This window comes from Momordica charantia (genome assembly GCF_013281855.1).
Source record: "Momordica charantia cultivar OHB3-1 chromosome 7 unlocalized genomic scaffold, Mcharantia_2.0 BLBB01000007.1, whole genome shotgun sequence".
Classification (NCBI taxonomy): Eukaryota; Viridiplantae; Streptophyta; class Magnoliopsida; order Cucurbitales; family Cucurbitaceae; genus Momordica; species Momordica charantia.
Genome location: NW_028275165.1, coordinates 14,596,831 through 14,617,967, shown reverse-complemented (window position 1 = coordinate 14,617,967; position 21,137 = coordinate 14,596,831). Strand labels below are relative to the sequence as shown.

The window sequence follows — 21,137 nt, the reverse complement described above, 5'->3', positions numbered from 1 at the left end:
ATCAGAATCTCACACTAAATTTACTCTCTAATTGCAAACTGGTTCAACTCCTATTCCATACCGCTTTTGGTTTGTTTAGAAGATTATGCCAGTATTTAAAACATGTCTGTAAAATACTAGAAGAATCCTAAGTAATTAAAACTCCAACTTACGTTTAATGGGTAAGAGAGCCTATGTCTAGGATCTTGTTTAAGTTCTTATGTCTAAGTAACTTCCCATTTTATCTTGATGAACTCCGTTGACTCTAACATTTTCAGAATTAAACTCAACTGTTGTGATTTAAACAAGTGGCCAGCAAGTAAAATCAACTAGATTAATTAACTCAATCAAGATAAGCAATTTGAGCGTAAACGCCGTGCTATCTGATAGATGTAATTAAAATGATGGGAACTAAGTCATTCGTAAGAGGGTTGGAAAAGCAAATTAGCTACTCATAGAAACATGAAAAATAGAAATAATAAGAAATGGAGTGAAATAAAATGTCATATTAAGTTAAGAGTAATTACAATAGCTAAATTAAAATCGAGAACCAAAATCTAAAGAAAATGATAACAACAAAAAGGGATTGCAATAAAAATAATTTCAGGAATGTTGAACACAATTAAAGACAAAACAAATTATAAAAGTGTAAATTCTAGAGAGAAAGCAAGCTGGAATTTAAATGTCAAGTGAGCTCCCATTTGAAGCTTGATGGAACTTGGTATTTATAAGCTAAACCTTGCAAGTTGGTGGAGAAAATCTTGGGTATTTGAGTGGAGGAGCTACAATGGGGCTTAACAGCATTTGGTTGCACGGATCAACGGATGGGTTGAGATTTCTTCCAACTGCCCGGTCAACAAAAGCCCTTATTTGTAGGTGGAGAATGCGCCAAGCGCATTGTTGAAGTTTCTGGAGTGTTGGCGATGCGCCAGACGCATCGCTGCTAGCTTTAAGATGGCCTCTGTGTCATATGTAGCAGGTGCATTGCTACTTTTTCCTTCCTTTTTCCCCTATAAAACATATATATTTCCTCATAATTCCATCTATCTATCCAAAACCAAGTGTACAAGTCTTTTCTAAGAAATAGTCCCATTTATACCGGATTCAATGCATGAAACACACGTATTTAATTTCAGAAGACACTAAACATGCACAATTTGTAAACACTTTTTCCTAAAATTCAAGACTTATCAACAACTAACACATTATTGAATTCTAAATCACCATGGCTAGATTTTAGTTTTCCATGACAATGTGAGTAATATTTAATCCATTTCCATTACCAACATATAGTTTTTCCTCCCTATATATCTCTGAGTTTTAGAAACTTTACCTAAATCATTGACAACGTAAGAGGTGGCACCAGAGTCAGCATACATATTTGAGTCCATTCCATCTTAAAATGTCAACGCTGCTAGTGCTTTTGTAATTTCTTCAGATTGATATGCATGATCAAATCTATTCCAACATTTCAAAGCCGAGTGGTTAGTCTTTCCACAGATTTGACATTGTATATTGTTACCTTGATTTGATCCTTGAGTGGGAGAGTAAATATTTGATTTAGAAGCAGCAAAGTTGGATGGATTTTGGTTTTGAGCATTTTGTCTGGTGTTGAAATGAATTCCTCTTCCCGTTCCTCTTGGGTTGTAATATCCTCCTCTACTTCTGCCTCTTCCCTTTTGACTGTAATAGGCTTGATTTGCTTCAGGAGGAGAGATCTTTTCTTCTTTTATTTCATGGACATGTAGTTGCTATGAGCTTTTAGTGCTAAGATAAATTGGTTGAATGTTGGAAATGGAGTCTTTGACAACATAGCAATCCGAAATTCTTTATATTGATTGCCCAAGCCACGAGCTAGAGTGAATACCTTGCTTAAATCATCCAATGGTTTCTTCATGGCAGCAAGCTTGTCACTCAAGGATTTGAATTTCTTGATGTATTCATCAAGTGATAGATTCCCCTTCCTCAAATAGTGTAGAACTTCACTGATATGAATTTCATTTTCTTTGGTAATGGCTAGGGGAGTCTCTTCCAAAGATTTCCATACCTTATAAGTTGTATCTAATCCTTCGATCATTGCTAGAACTTCCTCAGAGATGATACCAAGTAACCAAGAAGTTAACAAACCATCATTATTGAGCCAAGTCTGCTCTTGAGTGAGCTTTGATTATGATTTTTCCATTGTGTCTAACTCTATTGAGCAGCCATTAGTCAGATGATGCTCTACTCCAAGACTTCTTACTAAGGGTAGAACTTGAGATTTCCATAATAAATAGTTAGTAGTACTAAGTTTGATTGAAATTAAACTAGAACGCTGATGAAAGGATTGTATAGTGAGTGCAGCTTCTGTTTTGGCCATGTGAATGAGAGTGTTTGTGTCAAAGGATTCGGATCAGATTTTTCCTGTGTTGAAGCTCTGATACCATGGAAAGAAAGTAATCAAACAGTTTTTGGACAGAAACACAGATTTAATTCACACTCCAAGAACTAATCACAAACTTGAGGGTTGAAGAATTGAAAAGTTGACTTAAAGGGAATTGTTTTAAAATAAAATATTTGTTAAATAAGTTTTTTTTAAAAAAAAAAGAATAAGAGATTTTATAAATAATTTTGATGATATAAATAAGAGATTTTTTTATACACAAACAAATTAAAACGAATTTCGAATTCAAAATAAATAAATAAAAGTTTTACTTTTTTCTTTTTAAATAAATGATTTCGTTTAAGTTTAAAAATAAAACATTTGTACTTTAAAAAGAAAACTTAGTTTGTATCTTAAGATGTTGGTGAAAAAAAAGGTAATCAAGCAGTGTTTGGACAGAAACACACATTTAATTCACACTCCAAGAACTAATCAGAAACTTGAGGGTTGAAGAATTGAAAAGCTTGATTACATGGTTACTAATCTAACCCCTTTTTAATCAGCACATAGAGGGCATGAAACTAATAAAGAAAAATACAAATAGTAAACCTATGATTGCTGTACAAAAGAAAAATAATCAAAGGAAAATAATTCTAACGGTAATGTCCAAAATTATCAAAGAATTGAACCTAATTATGAGCTGGAAATAGGATCAATTATCAGCTGATTCTTCGGCAATTAATCAGCTCATTTAAAGGCAATTTGCCAGCTAGGTTGACACTCTTTCAATCACCAATTACTGCTTTGCGGTTGTGATGTTTCTGATTTTTTTGGAAGGAATCTTCAACATCTTCTTCTTCTTTTACAATTGGCACAGTGGCAAGGGGCTAGGGTTTCAATATTTGTGCTTCAAAATAAAATAAATTTTATTATTATTGTTTTTTTTATCATTGTTTTACTAAGTAATTATTTCGAAACTGCAATGACCAAAATTGGGACCTTCCAATATTCTCGAGGTGATAAAATTTTTCTAATGGCTTTTGCGCCACTCATACCTATTAATTTGTATCTTATAACAAAGTGTGAATTAATATAACGTGAGACATTTCAATCAAACACAAAAATAATTTTCTTTTGGACCAAATAAAATAATAGGATAATTTATGATAAAATATGGTACCGTTTCCGAACGGGTGTCGTAGGATGCTAACACTTTCCCTACGTTCAGTCGACTCATAAACCAAAAATCTGTTTTTCGTAGACTATGTTATTTAAGGTGACCAATCACACCTCGTAGATAATTGGTGGCGACTCCAAACCCTTATCTCGAAAGAGACCCTTTAGGGGATGATGTTAGCCACTCCGCATTGCGATGACATTGCGACAAAAGTATTCTAAAATAAATGAATAAATTCAAATAATACCTGAATTTTTCTCTTTAATCATATGAGAAATAGAACGATTAAAACACATGATTGTGGAGATCCTCTCATCTCACTTATTGTAGATTCTATCGCACGCCAGACTTTTTGCTATAGTTGATAAAAACCGAGTTCCAAACGAACATGGGAGATAATATCTTTTACACTCATCAAATCAGTGCCTACTATGATAACCCAACCTATAATAAATTCCTTAATAACAAAAAAATGCTTGCCTATGATCATTAAATACTATTTCAAGAGAACATGTATTATTTTCGACAATTTATTTACAATCCGAATCTCACTATCTTCATCTCCAAACTGGGAAGCATGAAGGAACCACTGACAGTTTTCAACCAAGCAACGAACGATTAATAATTTATGATTTGATTTGACAGTCTTGAATTGAAAATTATCTCTTATAATGGTAAACTGGAACGCATTCTGTAATTATCCTTTCAGCAAAACTTGTCATTCACATAAATGTGGAAAGCCGTACATATATTCTCAACATCAATAGAGTGATGAAATTGACCAATTGATTGTATACCATTGTCTATCGAACTTGAAGCAACAAGAGGTATACAATCGAATATGCTAAAAACACAATTTGTACAATCAATAACTAAAGAACAACATTGAACAGCACCATTATAAAAAATGTTGTACAACCAATGTGTATCCCCGTCATCTAATATTTTCACGTCCTTCTTAATAAACTGACTAGATACTATTCATGCAAACACATTAAGATAATCAAAACTACCTTACAATCCTAATTTCTCCGTTATCTCGTCTATCAAATTAACGTAAGACATTTCTCGATGTATCATTAGTTTCGAGACTTTATATTCCTGGTAATTATCTTTATTGTTCCAAATTTCACTATGAAGCATGTACATGGGAATAGGAGTGCTACCCTATATGACATTTATAAAACTCATTTGAGATATATATGAATCGATATACATAATAGTTATGTATAATAAAAATATTGTACATATGTTAGATTATTACAGGATCCTAATAATTATGTTGACAACAATACATGGTATATAAGATATAACCTATTACAAGTGTGTGCACTAATAATAGTATTTCTTATAACAATACATGGTATAGATTTATAATCTAGTATAAGTATGTGTATACAGTGTAGACACTATATTTGGTCCGACTCTCATTTTTATTTTATTTTATTTATTTATATTTATATGTTACTTTATTTTAGTTATTTTGGTTAAAAAAAAGTAAAATTTATTTTAACTGTTTATCAGGTAAAATTTTAATTTAGATTTTGTTAAAAAAGGGAAGTGAGAAAATAGAAATTAAAAAAAGGATTATTGCTTTAAATAAAAAATGATTTCTTTTGTTAAATAAAAAGATTTGTTTTCTTAAAATTATATTGTTTGATTTTTTCCTCATCAAAGCCTGGCAACATGGCTTAGATCTACACCTCCAGTGGCACCGGTAGCTAGCAGTAACGAAACCTAGACCGGGGGCACAAATAATAGATCTACAACACACATCTCCACAACTACATGTTGGGAAAAATCCCCGACTTCTACCGCAGAAATAAGCAGAAAATAACTGAGAAATTTAAAGAAAGCAATAAAATAAAGAAACACAAGAATTAACGTGGAAAAACTCCAAATCAGAGAAAGAACCACGGCCCACAAGGGAAAATCCACTATGTGAAAAATTATTACAATCACACAGATTTCTCTCCCCGACCCCAATTACACAAAACATTCTTTCAAAGCAAATACCGCTCAGTTAACTAGAGCTAGTATATCAGGCTTAAAGTATTTCAATTGGGATGATTAAAACCCAAGCCCATGAGCTCCTTTTATAGTAGTTGAAACACATCTCCTCCTTGTACTTTTCCAATGTGGGACAACTTCTAGCACATGGAGACCATCTTTGTATTCTTCCAATGTGGGACAACTTTAATTCCAATATTTTGCCAAAACCCAACAAATTCCACTTTGGCAAGATATTGAAAAAAGTTCACAGCTTCTACTGCACTCATTGTCTTCACCGACAATCATAATTCTCAATTCAGAGAACTATAGCTTACTCTACCATAAAAGTAGATCACTTGGAATGTCGCCTTCCAAGAGTTTTCTTCCTCGTCACGTGTCGATAAATCCTGCTGAGATTTATGGTGCAACTTCCACCTACTTGGCTCACTTGGAAGTTCTTCCGCCATCGACATAACTTTCACCACACACACCTTGCATAACCGCCAAGTCAATGCCCATGTGTAAACTTGTGGAACCGCTAACATCACATCCTCTATCATGGTAAAGCGGACATACCATGAGGATAAATTCTCTCTCTCTTCAAAGGAACTGATCATCGTCTCCCCTGATGAGAGAAACATTGTCAGCATCCCGCCCAAAGCCCTTTGACGAACCGACTCTGTTATAAGTATGTGTATACTAGATTATAACATGAGATGTATTAACTATAAAGTGTACAACATTATTTCGATTAAGAAAAAATAAAAAGAAAATATATAGTGAGATAATATTTAAACAACAGTAATATGAAATCATATACATGATTTGAATATTGGAATAAAATTTGTGTGCTCGAAATTTGAGACGCCGAATTTGTGGTGAAACAAAACTTTTATTTGTCAACAATTTGAATTGCTCGACGAAATATTTTGGACAAAAGATATAAATAGTCACTAAAAAACTGAAGAATACAAATTAATATAAGAAAAAACTGAAAAAAAATAGCTTTTCACCCATTCAAGAAAGTGGTCGGAATGTTATTTGAACAAACCGAAGAAAAACTCTCAAGCGAGGATGTGAGATTCAGATGAATGGGTTAAGACGTGTTATACAACCTTCAATATAATACATATATAATTTCATGAATATTACAAGGAAACAAAAACAAAGCTCGCTTACATGAAGTTCAGGTTGTAAAGCATTCAGGCCAAGACGACGGATTCCAGATAAATGGGTGAATTCCTTTACATAGAAAAAATTGAAATGAAACGAGTTGATAGATTCCGACGAGGTTCGATAATAGGGAAGATTTATTTTTGTTATAAAAATAAAATGGTTTAGAGTATTATATTGAAAGGAAAAAAATTTGGAAAATAAATGAGTTGAGCCGATTAATGTTTGAAAATATAAATATATCATATTTAATATGAAAAATTCAAATTTGGAAACTTTTAATTAAAAATAAAATGTAAATGTTTAAATAAAACACAAATCTTATTAAATATAAAAGCAATAAATGAGGACAATCTTGGTATTAGTAAAAAAAAATAATCTCGAAATCTAAATATGTAAAATATGAAAATACAACTCATTTGTTAAAAATAGTTTTTAAAGTCAACCATGGAAGACAATTATTCTATTAAATTTGGTTTGTTATGGTGTTCACAATGTGTTGAAATTAATCAAGAAAAATATGTTGCATGGATTTTTAGTTTAGTTAAGGATGATAACATGACATATCCTTTAGTTGTTCGTGTTATTAATATGTTTTTGGGGGAGTTCTTTATTTTTGTTAATTCCGGAAGTGATAAATTGGTGTTTGCTGCGATTTTTTCTACTATTCTTAAAGGTGATTTTCATATGTTTAGTGATATTAATATTATGAAGGAGAAGGATGTATTTGCAAATAAGGAAATTTTGTTAAAGACGAAAATAATTTTGAGTTCAAGAGTTTGAAATTGAATGTGTTCAGAATGGTTGTCAATGATATGTTAGAGTAGGGATAGTTAATTTTTTATAATTAAAAAGTGTATTAGTAATCATAATTATTCTATGAACATTTTTCAATCTCGTCATAAACCAGATTCTTCATCTTTTATTAGTGATTGTATGGTTGAGGAATTTAGATTTAATTCATTCTTTTAATTGTTCGACTCCAAAAGATATTATGTATCATATGTGTACGAAATATGGGGTTGGTGTTAGCTCTTATACAACTATTAAGAAGTTGTTGAAAGGAGATGATTATGATTCTTATGCCTTGATTCAGAAGTTTTTTTGTGAAGTTGGAAGAAATGAATCTATGTTTTATTTTAATGAAAAAATTGTTGATATACCATGTTTTGTTTGATTGATATAGTAAATCTATGATAGATTTACCTGATCATGTAATCATATACCATTGATATAATATTTATATTATTTATATGTAGGTATATTCATACTGCATATGAAATTGATAAAAGTGAATATTTTAAGTATCGTCTCATGACTATTGGTGCATCTATTGAGGGTTGAAGGCATTGCAGACCAACTATATCTATTGATGGGACATTTTTGAAGTGTAAATATGCTAGCAATGTTGCCTGCTTCAACATGTGACGGTAACAATCAAATTTTGCCGCTTGCTTTTAGTATTGTAGATTCAGAAAATGATGCTCGATCTGATTTTTTCAGAATTTAAAAAATTGTTGTGGGGATCAAGAAAGAGTTGGTTATTATTATTAATCTCCATTTAAGCATTGCAAAACGTGTTTTAAATAATTTTCCATCCACTCAATATTGTGTTTGTATCCAACAATTTTATTTTTTTTTGAAAATTTTGAAGTTATCACACAAACATTCTTTAATTGATAAATATTTTTCTTAATTGTGCAAAATCATATGTAATTGTTGAATTTGAGTTGCATATGAAGTCAATATATCATTCTATAAGAGAATATCTGAGTAAATTTAGATTTGAGAAATGAACTCGTGCATATCAAGATCCTTCATCCCAATCAACCAGAAGTCTAGAAGGAGCTGCCAAATAGGCCAATCAAGATCAACAAGCCGCCAAATAGGTCGATCAAGATCAACAAGCTGTCAAGGGAAAGAATCAGAGGATAAATATTAGAGTTTGTACGAATCCCGAAATATCAATACAAATTGTATTTAGTCCACGAAATATAATTTCTCCAGAAATCTTGTGTGAACAACGGGTTATTTGAATCCTTATTCATATGTGTCTGAGTATTAATCTAGTAAATTGTCATCTACTTATAATGGTTCAATTTATCCTGTTGGTAACCATTATGATTCAAATTATGTACTGATTGATGTTATTGTATTACCTCATATCATTAAATGTCTAGTAGAATGGTCTTAAAAACAAAGGATAGTTTCAACTGGTGAGGTGAGAAAGCACACAAAATGCAGCCATTGTCAGCATGTTGGTCATACTCGTAGAAGTTGTAAATTTGCACCTATTGGACAATGATGTATATATCCTTTGTTTGATAGTTACTTGACTTATAATTAGACATTGACGGTATATCAATTTTCATATATATCAAAGACTTCTGATATCAATTTACAATATATCAATTGGGATGTATATCAAACACTTATATCAATTGACACTATCAACTTTACAGTGAAGTATTTTATAATGAAATAGTTCTTTTATTGAATGGATTTAGTGGCTTGTGTAAGCCAAAGTTGTTATAACTAATCAGCATATCAAGGTATACCTGTTATAACTGATCTACCATGATATCAAGGTAGATAAGTTATAACTGATATACCTAATATGAAGTATATCAAACTATATATATATCCTATATCAATTTTCTAGCGTTTGTTTTCTATCCCTATCTCGTATTTTCTTTATTGCATTAATAGAACTATGACTTGCATGTAATTGTGGAAGGGGAAAAATACTAGTTAGATTCTTCTAGATTGCTCTTGCTTGAGAATTAGGGATATTTTATATACTGCACATATATATATATTTTCCCAATAACTAGTATCAGAGCTTTTTGGTTCAGAGTCATGGGATTTGGTGAGCAGTCAAGTTTCGAATGAATTATAAGGTTCGATGGAGCCAACTTCGAATATTGGAAAATGCATAGTAAGGATTATTTAACCTACAAAAAGGTGCACAAAGCTTTGAAGGAACGACTAGCTGAAATGAAAGCTGAAGATTAAGAAGATATGGATGAACATGCAGTTGCAATTATCAGGTTGTGTCTATCAATGAATGTGGCTAGTCACGTTGCAAATGAGACAACGACGATAGGTCTGATGAATGCACTAACAAACCGGTATGAAAAACCTTCTACCAATAATAAGGTATATCTTGTTAGAAGATATTTTAACATTCGTACGGATGAGATGCTTCTGTGAATTCCCATATAAATGAAGTCACTAATTTAATCAATCAGTTAGCTTCTTTGAAGAATACATTTAGTGATAAGGTGAATGCTATTTTATTATTGACTTCTTTGCCTGAAAGTTGGGAAACAATGAAGATGGCTGTGTCTAATTCATTAGGAGATAAGAGTTTAAAATTTACAAAAATTTGTGATGCTGCAATTGCTAAGGAAATTCGCAGGAAAGAAAGGGGAAAAGAATCCACTTCTGGTCCTGCATCTGGCTCAGCATTGGCTATTCAGAAAGGTAAAGAAAAGGTTGATTATGATGATAGACAATATAAAAATAGCAGGAGGAATGGGAATGGAGAGATTGAATGTTATTACTGCCACAAGAAAGCCACTATAAGAGGCACTGTAGAAAATTGAAAGAGGATATGTAAAAGCTGAAGGCAAATGCAAACGTAGTTATGCATGATGCTCTTGTTTGTGTTAAGAGTAACACAACGTCGGTGGACCAGTCATCATAATGGATAGTAGACAGTGCAGCTTCAATACAGGTTCACATCTTTCACTGTAGGCAACTATGGCATGGTGAGGATGGGAAATGGTAGGCTTTCCAAGACTAGAGGAATTGGAGATATTAGTCTGAAGTCTGACAGTGGGACTGAGATGGTTCTGCGAGATGTTAGGTATGTACCCAACATTAAAATGAAGATTATATTTATAGGTAAGCTGGATGACGACGGTTACAGAAGCGAGTTTGTTGGAAACATGTGGAGACTCACCATAGGTTCCGAGTTGGTGGTTGTTGGCCAGAGAACATCTACAGTGTACACAGTGAGATTTGGTGTTGCCGAAGGATTAGGGAGACAAATGATGCATAAAGTTGCAGATGGTTTAGAAGGAGACAAGATAGAACTAGCAGCATTGACAACTATGATAGATCCATCAATTCATGTTCAACAATTGGGAAGTAAAGATAAGGAAAAGAAAAAGAGTTTATTTGGTGGTCAGGTGATAGCCCTAGTTGTCAGACGGTTCAGTGAATTGATGAAGTCACATAGGCAAAATGATGCATTGAAGAAAAAGATCACAGTTGGTGCTGAGGTCAAGGTTGAAGTCTCTAGTTTGGTAACAGACTTAAGTGGGAGAGTCAAGTCATTGAAGAATAATTCTTTCTTTAGGAGTCGTTGGGCGCGATTGAAGAAGGAAGCCGTTGGGAGGTACCACTTAGTTCGAGTGGGAGTACATGGCTGTGTCTTTTACGTTTGGCAGACAAGACTAGGTAGGTTGCCTAGTCTCAAGGCAAGTACAAATAGAACCTTTGTTGTTTTGGCAAGATGATCAGATGTTGTTGCAGTGCAAGTAGAACCTTGGTTGTTTGCCAAGAAGATTGATGTTATTGTTACAGTGGGAGACGATATCGATGTTTTGTCTCAAAGTGAGAGATTGTTGGGAATGGAGACAAATGATAAAAAAGGAGAGATTTAACTTGTTGGGCTGAAAATTAAAAGAGGCTCATACCTAATACACTAACATTTTTCTTCTTTCAACAAGTTTGGTCACCGCCATTCCATATATGTAGTTTTCTTTTATTGGTTTTTGTACTATGAAAAACAAAAGCAGTGGGGTGGCAGCTATTTTTGGCAGAGAGGAGAAGAAACTTTCGTGGCGGCAATTTTTGGCAGAGAAGAGAAGAAACGTCGTTGGAAGTTCGTTCTCGCGATTCTCGTGAGGTTTTTCATTTTGTATTCCAAAGTAACTATTGTTGTAGTGCTTAGAAGCTAAGTGGCTATTGTTGTAACATCTAGAGAGCATTAGAGCAAAGTGAGCCTCATTGTAATTTTCACATTATAGTGAAACCTGCATATTGCAAAAGACTGAACGTAGCTCCAAGCTTGGAGTGAACTAGTATATTTTCTCGTGTTTGTTTTCTATCCCTATCTCGTATTTTATTTATTACATTGATAGAACTGTGACTTGCTCGTAATTGTGGAAAGGGAAAAATACTAGTAAGATCCTACTAGATTGCTCTTGCTTGAGAACTAGGGATATTTTATATACTGCACATATATATATTTTTCCCAACAGTAATATCCACAACAAATTACAAAACATTGTCATTCATACAATACTAGAATGTAGGAATAAACAATTCATTTTACAACGAAAATTTTGATTTTTTGAACAATTTAGAAATCTTGGATTGGCATTGAATTTCTATTTAGAACTGAATTATGAATTAGAAATTGAGAAAATTACCTTTGTAGAATCCTCAATTTGATGCTTCACATGATCTTCTTTGCTATGACTCGAACAATGAACTAAAGTTGGTGGGAACGAATAAAGAGAAACTTTTTCCTCCAAGGCTTAGGAAAAATTATGTAGAGAATTTTCTTATAGAAAGTACGTGTGATGAGCGTCAAGGTTGCTTGGGTTTCAAAAGCTAGAGGTCCTTCTAGGATCCTCGCATACTTTCATAAAAATGGCTGACCTACCAAATGATTCCAACTAAGAGTAAGGTTAGAAGATGAATCCCTCTTAGATCAAACCTAGAATCTATGATGGTCCCTCCTACATTCTAAGACGACTCACTCCATAATTAGCTTGATCAAGAGTAATCCAATGAATCGGTTTAACATCAAACCTAAAGCAAGATTTGAAAGAAACAACATCAAATGTGTTAAGGAACAAAAGTTCTTGATTTCAATATCACAAATTTAAATGATCTCAAGCATTACAAGTCTTTAAAAAGGCCAAGGGACATTTAGAGGCCAAAAATCTTACAAAAAGTATTAAATGCAAATTGAAGAAAATATGACATGCAAATTAAAACTTGATTGTACATCAATATGGACGCTTAAATGGATAACAAAAAACAAAGAGTGGCTTTAAATTGTATTTGAAATCTAATGGAGGAGGCGCTTCACGTTTGAATGAGATTTGACAAGTTTTGACTTCACAAACTCTCAAGAGGTACCTGTTCACAAATCTGCACATTTTTTTGTCCCGTGTCATCTCTCGAAATAGACAACTTTTCTCGTGCCATCTTTGCTCCATTCTCTATTTGACTTGTTGATGTAACATTATAAATAAATTTGGGCTCAAAATTCTTTGTTGGTTCTTGTGCATTAACTAGTTTTTGAAGATGCAGTGTGAAAGCCTCTTGAATCTTCTTTGCCTTTTGTTGTAGTAATTGCTCATTTGATACATGTAGTTGATAAACAACTTGATTCATTTCAACCCCTTTCTTTAAAAGGATTTATCCTCAAATCATGGTCTTCATTTTCTACACCAAAATAAATTAAGTTAATCCAATGATAAGCCTTAATAAGTTGTCCCTTACCTTGTGGATGATTTATGCTTTTCTTCCATGGACATGTCAAGATGCAGTGTGAAAGCCTCTTGTATTTTCTTTGTCTTGCTTCTGGTAATTCCTCTTGTATGAAGATCAAGAATATTATTTGCCTTGCTTATCGGGCTTAAGCTTTAGATATGTACCTTTTCGAATGGCTCTTGAATCTTCTTTGCCTTGCTTCCATGGACATGTCAATATCTAGAAGTGACCATCATAGATTCTATGTTTGATCTAAGAGTGGTTCATCCTTCTAACCCTATTCTTGGTTGGAATCATTCGGTAAGTTAGTCACTGATGTGATCATATTTGGCATGAGGTCCAAGAATAAGGCTACATTAATGAAAAGGAAGATAAAGATGGGAGGCTCCTTCAAACGAGGAAGGAGGAGCCTAAGAAGGAACCAAGAAACCGATCATGCCAAGATGGAAAGCTCGTTGCATGCACATTGTTTGTCCATCGCACACAGCCCACGCACGCTAACCTCACAAGGCCGCGTCCCGCGCGAGCATGTTTGTGCCCTTTGATTGCCTGTGCACGCCTTCGCGCTGCAGCAAGCCCTGCTCGCGCCCCACCAGCCGCCTACCATGCCACGCCCGCACGACCCTACCACCAGTGCCTCTACACCAAGCACTCTTGTCGTGCTAACCTCACAAGAGGCCAGCGCCCCTGCCAGCACGCTCGCCCACCAGATGTCGAGCCACCCGTACGCCTGCGAGTGCCAACTACCATGCCAGCCTCGCAACGCTTCATGCATGCGACTGTCTTCCGACATGCCACCCTCGCCTGGCCCAGCGCCCGCGCGCCCATTGTTTGCCCCAGCCCTCGCGCGCCCATTGCCGCCCGCGTGCCCATTGTCTACCGGCGCCCATGTGTGCCACCTTGCATGTCCTACGCCTCACGCCTCAAGTGCTCGCGCGTCCCGCATGCCATCAGCGCTCGGCCCAACGGCCGCATGTCCTTGCCGCCCCCATTTGCCCGCCAATGCCATGCCTATGCGCGCGCGCCTTCACCCAACGCTAGCTTCCTTACGCGCGCACCATAGTCCCATAGGCATGTCCACCATGGATGTTGCCACTCCCCATGGGTGCCCCCAACTTGACTTGTCATCCACTCCATTCTTGTAAGGAAAAGATTTCCTTATTATTTTGGATTATTTGGGAGATTTGATGTAGGATTTTATACTTAATTTATTTGTTTTATTTATCATTTTTAAAATTCAATTTTAGGCAAGTTTTAGACTCTTTAGGAATTTATCAATTTTAATTTTCTTTTTAATTTTGTTATTTTCCTTAAAAGGCCAAGGGCTTTGGCCTATAAATAGAGTTGTACCCCTCAATTGTAACACACTCTTAGATCATTGAAGTTGAATAGAATCGAGAGTGTTTCTCACCCCTTGCCTCGTGCAAACCCTTTTCAAATTTCGAATCCCTTTATGTGGTTGAACTTAGGCCTTCGTATTTGAACCTCTCGGAGCATGCTTGATTGATTGGTCAACAAACTCGTGGAGTGTTTCCGGCCTCGAGCATAGTGAGTCATCTGTCTGCTCAAGGTAACGACTGTAAAGGTAATCCCTACGCTTGGGTTGTCGCATATCATTTTGTGAATGTTTGCCAGGATCCTAGAAGGATCTCGTTTTGTAAACTTGAACAACCTTGGTGCTTAGCAATGTAACTTTGACTTACCCCAAGGGTCCTAATTATAGGAGTTTTGGTGAATCTTTTAATATCTCATATATTCATATATTCAAAGTTTGATATTATTTGATTCTCATGCAAATAAATATCTTATTATTATATGCTATATATAAATGAAATATTTGTTTTCTTTTTAATCTATCAAATACATAATTATGATAGAATCTTTAAATAATATCTTTTAATATCTCATATATTAAAATATTATATTATTTGAAGATAAATATTTTATTAGTGTATCTTATATATTAATAAAATATAATTTTCTTTAAATGTGTCAAATACATTAATTGGGGCATGATCTTTAACCAAATAAAATCTTTTAATATCTAATATATTAAAATTTTATATTAATTGAATCTTATTCAAATAAATATTTTATTAGTATATATTATATATTAATAAAATATAACTAATATATCAAATACATTAATTCCTATTCCCTTTATTATTCTGTGATTTACCAAAAGCAATGGCAATTCCACTTAGAAGCTTTTCGTGCTGACTTAATTGATAGGTAATTAAATCACTCAAGAAAAAAATATGATTCATCTTTCTATGTTTTTCTAGACTATTATGAAATCAGCTTGTTTAACAATAGGAGAAACCCTAATAAACAACCTATTAAACCATATAAATTCAATACATTTCGAAAAAATAAAAACTATTGAGTAAGAAAAGTACGTGAAAATTATTAGAATGGAGGAGGCAGGGTTTGGAGGTTCGATTTTGTTGGGATAGAAAGGAAGGCGGAATGGGGGATTGGAGGGGCGGTGCGCCTGGCAACGGGCAGAAGCGGTGGGGCTAAGTGACGGTGGCGAGCGAGCGTGCGACGATGAGTGATGGCACGGGCGAGAGAGCGAAGGAGAGAACATCGAGGGACGAGGGTTGAGAAATGTAATCGAAAAGGGAATTTAAAATCCCACCAAATAACACTATTTAAAAAAAATTGGGAGAAAAGAATTTTAGTTATTATTAAAAAAAAATTTAAACAACGGCTTTAGTTTAGTTATTTATTTAAAATAGAATTAAAAAACATTTCCCGACTATATAACAAAAGAGTCGGCAAAGAACAATTTTGCCAACTAATACTAGAAGTGGTTGGTAAAGTTTTTAATAGTGTAATCAAAAAGGATTTTAAACTCTCGTATCCCAACTCTATTTTAGAAAGTTGGGAGAAAAGAGTTTTAGTTATTATTTAAAAAAAATAAAAAACCTTTCTTGATCATATAACAAAAGAGTCGGCAAAGAATCATATTTCCCACTAATATCAAAAGTAATTGGTAAAATGTTTACTGTTTTTATAAACATTAACTTCTCCCGACTATTAAATGATAGGATGTGAATCCCGAATGGAAGCTGTAGAACGTCTTCTTGAATTTCATTTGAAATTTGAAAACACATAACACAAAAAATAAAAAATAAAAATAAACAAAAAAGAGGAATGGGTTTTACCTTTGAAGACCCTTCTTCATGAGTAAATCCAATCGACATCACCTTTAGGTCTTCCTTACTATTACTCCAACAAGAATCCGGTTGTGTAGGAACGAAGAGAGAATTGAGAGATAACTACGCAACATAATTCGATTTTCATTGTTGAGCATGTGCATAACGATTATTGCACCAAGTGAACTGGTCTCCTACAAAGCCCATATCAAAAAGATAATAGAAATCCAATGCTCAATGAAAGTTGGATATTAAGTGATCATCATTGTGTCATAGGCAAGATTTCTCATGATGCCATGGAATTGCATTTAGATCACCACCTACAAGCCACGTTGAGTCATCCATATTATAAATGCGCTTCAAAAGTTCCAAATTTTGGACTCTTTTATGTGTAGTCAGAGGACCATAAAAGTCTGTGAAACGCCAAGCAAAGGAGGATCAATGGATAATTGAGTCAATATGATCGAATAGTAACATCCACAGAGTGAAGGAGACAAAGACCCCCACTAAGACCTGTACTTTTAATAGTAAAGCAGCTAGAAAAGTTAAATGCAAGCTTCAATTTATTAGTTTGCCAACTATTACATTTCGTTTTAATAAGAAAAACTATAGTTCTTATTATTGAGAGAAATGAGAAAGTGGAGAAGTGTAAGTTTCATTCAATGATACTACATATTTATACAAATTCTAAGTCTAAAATAGACTCAACTAATTCCACATAAAAAGCAACTACTCCACTAGCCATAAGAATAGCAACCTACCTAGTTGACTTGACTATACCAAAAATAACCCTAACAACTTCCTAGAAACTAGGACTTGAACTAGACAAATTCAAAAACTAAAAGAATCAAACTTGCAATTTGAGTTAACTTACATTCTCCTCCTAACTCAAATACTACAAATACCCAACTTGCTCCTAAGAGCTTGAAAACGACCCACACTAAAGGACTTAGTGAAGATATCTGTTATTTGCTCCTCTGAGCTGCAATGCACCAACTGAACTTCTCCTTCCTTCTGCATCTCTTTAAGAACATAATACTTGATCTTAAAGTGCTTGGTCCTTCCATGAAAAACCGGATTCAATGAAATAGCTAAAGTGGCTTGATTATCCACAAACACCTTCACACTCTCTTCTTTCTTTAGATGCAAGTCACGCATCAACTTCTTCAACCAAACAGCTTGGTTGACTGCTGCTGTTGCTGCAATGAACTCAGCTTCTGCAGTTGACTGAGCCACTATATCTTGTTTTTTTGAACACCATGAGAAACACCCTGAGCCAAAAGTGAAACAATAGCCAGAGGTACTCTTCATATCATCTAATGACCCAGCCCAATCACTATCTGAGTAACCCTGCAACTCAAAATTTTCAACTTTATTGTATTTGATCCCAAAAGACAGTGTGCCTTTAAGATATCTCAAAACCCTCTTTCTAGCAATCATATGATTCTTGCTTGCACAGTGAAGAAATCTAGATAAGACACTAACAGTGTACATGATGTCAGGCCTAGTGGATATGAGATACATGAGACATCCAACTAGACTTCTGTACATATTCCCGTCTGTAGGTTCCTCCCCATCATCCTTCTGCAACTTCTCCTTCTGAATCATCAGAGTGTTAACACTCTTACACTCCTCCATATTGAACCTCTTCAATATCTCTCTCATGTACTTCTTCTGACAGAGAAACACTTCATTCTATCCTTGCTGAATTTCCATGCCAAGGAAGTAATGCATCAGACCTAGATCGGTCATCTCAAACACCTTCATCATTTCTTGCTTGAATACCTCTATCAGATTATTATCACTTCCTGTCACCAGCAAGTCATCTACATAAAGAGATACAATCACAATAGCAGTACCTGATTTCTTCACATAGAGTATGGATTCACTCAAACTCTTCACAAAACCCAAGCTCAGCAAGTGATCATCCATCTTGCTGTACCATGCCCGAGGAGCTTGCTTCAACCCACAGAGAGCCTTCTTCAGTAAACAAACCTTCTGCTCTTACCCTGGTGTGATGAACCCGTCTGGTTGCTCAACATAGATCTCTTCTTCTAACACTCCATTTAGGAATGCTGACTTCACATCTAATTGATACACCTTCCATCCATGTTGAGCTGACACAGCTAGTAGCATCCTGATTGTGTCCATTCTTGCAACCGGTGCAAAAGTCTCAGAGAAATCAACTCCCCAGACTTGTGCATACCCTTTCACTACTAACCTGGCCTTAAGCTTGTTCACAGAGCCATCTAGATTTAATTTAGTCTTGAAAACCCATTTGACTCTTATCACCTTTCTGTCAGTAGGCTTCTCCACTAGCTCCCGTGTCTTGTTCTTCTCTATCATTCTCAGCTCCTCCTTCATTGCCTCCATCCACTTTTGATCTTTTTGAGCTTCTTCAAACCCTGCAGGCTCCAACACAGCTACACTGCTTCTTTCATACACCTCGGTCAATAGTCTAGTCTCTCTCACTAGTGCATCATCAACTAGTTCATCAGGATCTAGAGAGACTTCTTGTTGCTTCACCTCTGCTTCTTCTGTCCAGTCCCACTCCTCATCCTCCAAAAATTGAACGTCCCTACTAATCACCATCTTCTTTGTGTGAGGTTGATAGATCTTGTAGGCTTTGGACACCATGCTATAGCCTACAAAGATTCCTGGTTCTGCCTTCTCACTCAACTTGTCTCTCTTCACCTATGGAATATGGAAAAAACACAAGCAACCGAACACATTCAAATTTGTCAGTTTTGGTTTAGTGTCAAACCAAGCTTCATAGGGGGTCTTCTTCTCCAAGACCCTTGTAGGTAGTCTATTCAATAGAAAGACTGTTGTGTTTGCTGCTTCAGCCCAAAACTCCTTTGACAAAGTCTTCTCATGCAACGAGCGTCTTGTCATCTCCATAATACACCTGTTCTTCCTTTCACTAACTCCATTTTGTTGTGGAGAATATGGAGCAGTGAGTTGATGGTCTATCCCAACTTCTTAACAGAAGGAATTAAACCTTTGTGATATATATTCAGTCCCATTGTCGGTCCTCACCACTTGAATCTTACAACCACTTTGATTCTCAACCCATCTTTTAAACTTTAGTAACACTCCAGCTGCTTCAGATTTCTGCTTCATGAAATATATCCAACACATCCGAGTATAATCATCAATAAAGATAATGAAATACCTGCTACCATTTAGTGCAAGAGTTGGTTGAGGTCCACACAAATCAGTGTGGATGAGTTGTAGCTTCTCGGTTGCTTTCCAAACTGACTTCTTGAATGGCAATCTTGTTTGCTTCCCTGTCAGACAAGCTCTGCAGTTTTTTTTCAACTCCTCTAAAACCAGTACTCTTATTGTCATCTCATTTTTCTGCAGATACTGCAACCCATTCTGATGTAAATGCCCCAACCTCTTGTGCCATAACTCAGTGTCATTCACTTGACACTTGAAAGCTATTTGCTTTTTCTCAAATGGATCTAATGAAAAGCTCTTGTGCTGCATCTTTATTTTGAACAACTCATTCCCACTGGAATTAAAAATGAGGCACTTCCCGTCTTCAAACAACACTTTAAATCCCTTATCTACTAGTTGACCAACACTTAACGGGTTTTGATCAATCTCAGGAACAAACAACACTTCATTAATCAACTTGGTTCCAGCACAGCTCTCTATTAACATTGTGCCCTTCCCTTTCACTTCTAGATACTCACCATTTCCTATCTTCACCCTTGACTTAAATGACTTGTCAAGGTCCTTGAACAACTCTTTGTCACTTGTCATATGATTGGTACACCCACTATCAACCAACAAACCATTACATTGATTGGCTGATGAGAAACATGTGCTCCTCCTTGTTGTTGGGTCTTGACACCTTTACAAAATCGTTCAATGTGTCTCAATAAATTACACCTTCTACACTTCACATCTGGCCTTCTCTAGCATCTGAAGTGTGGATGGTTGTGCTTCTCGCAGTGCTTGCATGCACTACCAACATCCTTCGCAGCAGATTCTAAGCTACTACTGCCACTCGCCTTCTTCCCTTTCTACTTCTTCTCTCTTCCACCTTCTCCCTGCTGCATTCTAGCTTTTAGTGCCCCCTCCATGCTTCCTTCTTGCCTCATCAACCTCCTCTGTTTTTGTGCTTGCAAAGAACTAACAACTTCTATCACTTTGAGTTTGGAGAGGTCTTTAGTATTCTCTAAGGAAGCAATGGTTGCTTCATATCTCTCAGGTACTGAAACCAGAATCTTCTGAACCAATCTATTGTCAGATAGATTAGTTCCTAATGCTCTTACCTTGTTAGCAATCCCGATCAACTTGTTTGAATACTCTTTGATGGACTCAGAATCCTTCATCTGCATTCTCTCGAATTCCTTCACCAAGTCCAACACCTCCTTGTAGGCTTGTATTATGATTGCCCATGCTTGATAGTTTTCACCATCAAACACATGTGGAGCCAGTGAAGAAAGATTGTTAGATCCTAACTCCATTGGACAAAACTCTCACAGGTATATCACTTAGTTTCTCTCTGGAATATTTCACTAATCCTCACTCATAGATCCCTTAAGAATTTAAGGCTCTGATACCACTGTAGTTCTTATTATTGAGAGAGAAATGAGAAAGTGGTGAAGTCTAAGTTTCATTGAATGATACTACATATTTATACAAACTCTAAGTTTAAAAATAGACTCAATTAATTCCACATAAAAAGCAACTATTCCACTAGCCATAAGAATAGCAATTACTCCACTGGCCATAAGAATAGCAACCTACCTAGTTGACT

General features: G+C 35.2%; 1 protein-coding gene and 1 pseudogene across 1 annotated transcript; both read right to left on the bottom strand.

Moving 5' to 3' along the window:
- Nucleotides 1-17,251: 17,251 nt before the first annotated feature.
- Nucleotides 17,252-18,001, bottom strand: LOC148210426 (secreted RxLR effector protein 161 pseudogene; annotated as a pseudogene).
- A 2,396-nt stretch (nucleotides 18,002-20,397) lies between these two features.
- Nucleotides 20,398-20,844, bottom strand: LOC111016191 (uncharacterized). Its single transcript, XM_022291488.1, has one exon. The coding sequence runs from the start codon at nucleotides 20,842-20,844 to the stop codon at nucleotides 20,398-20,400; it is 447 nt and encodes a 148-aa protein (XP_022147180.1).
- Nucleotides 20,845-21,137: the final 293 nt, after the last annotated feature.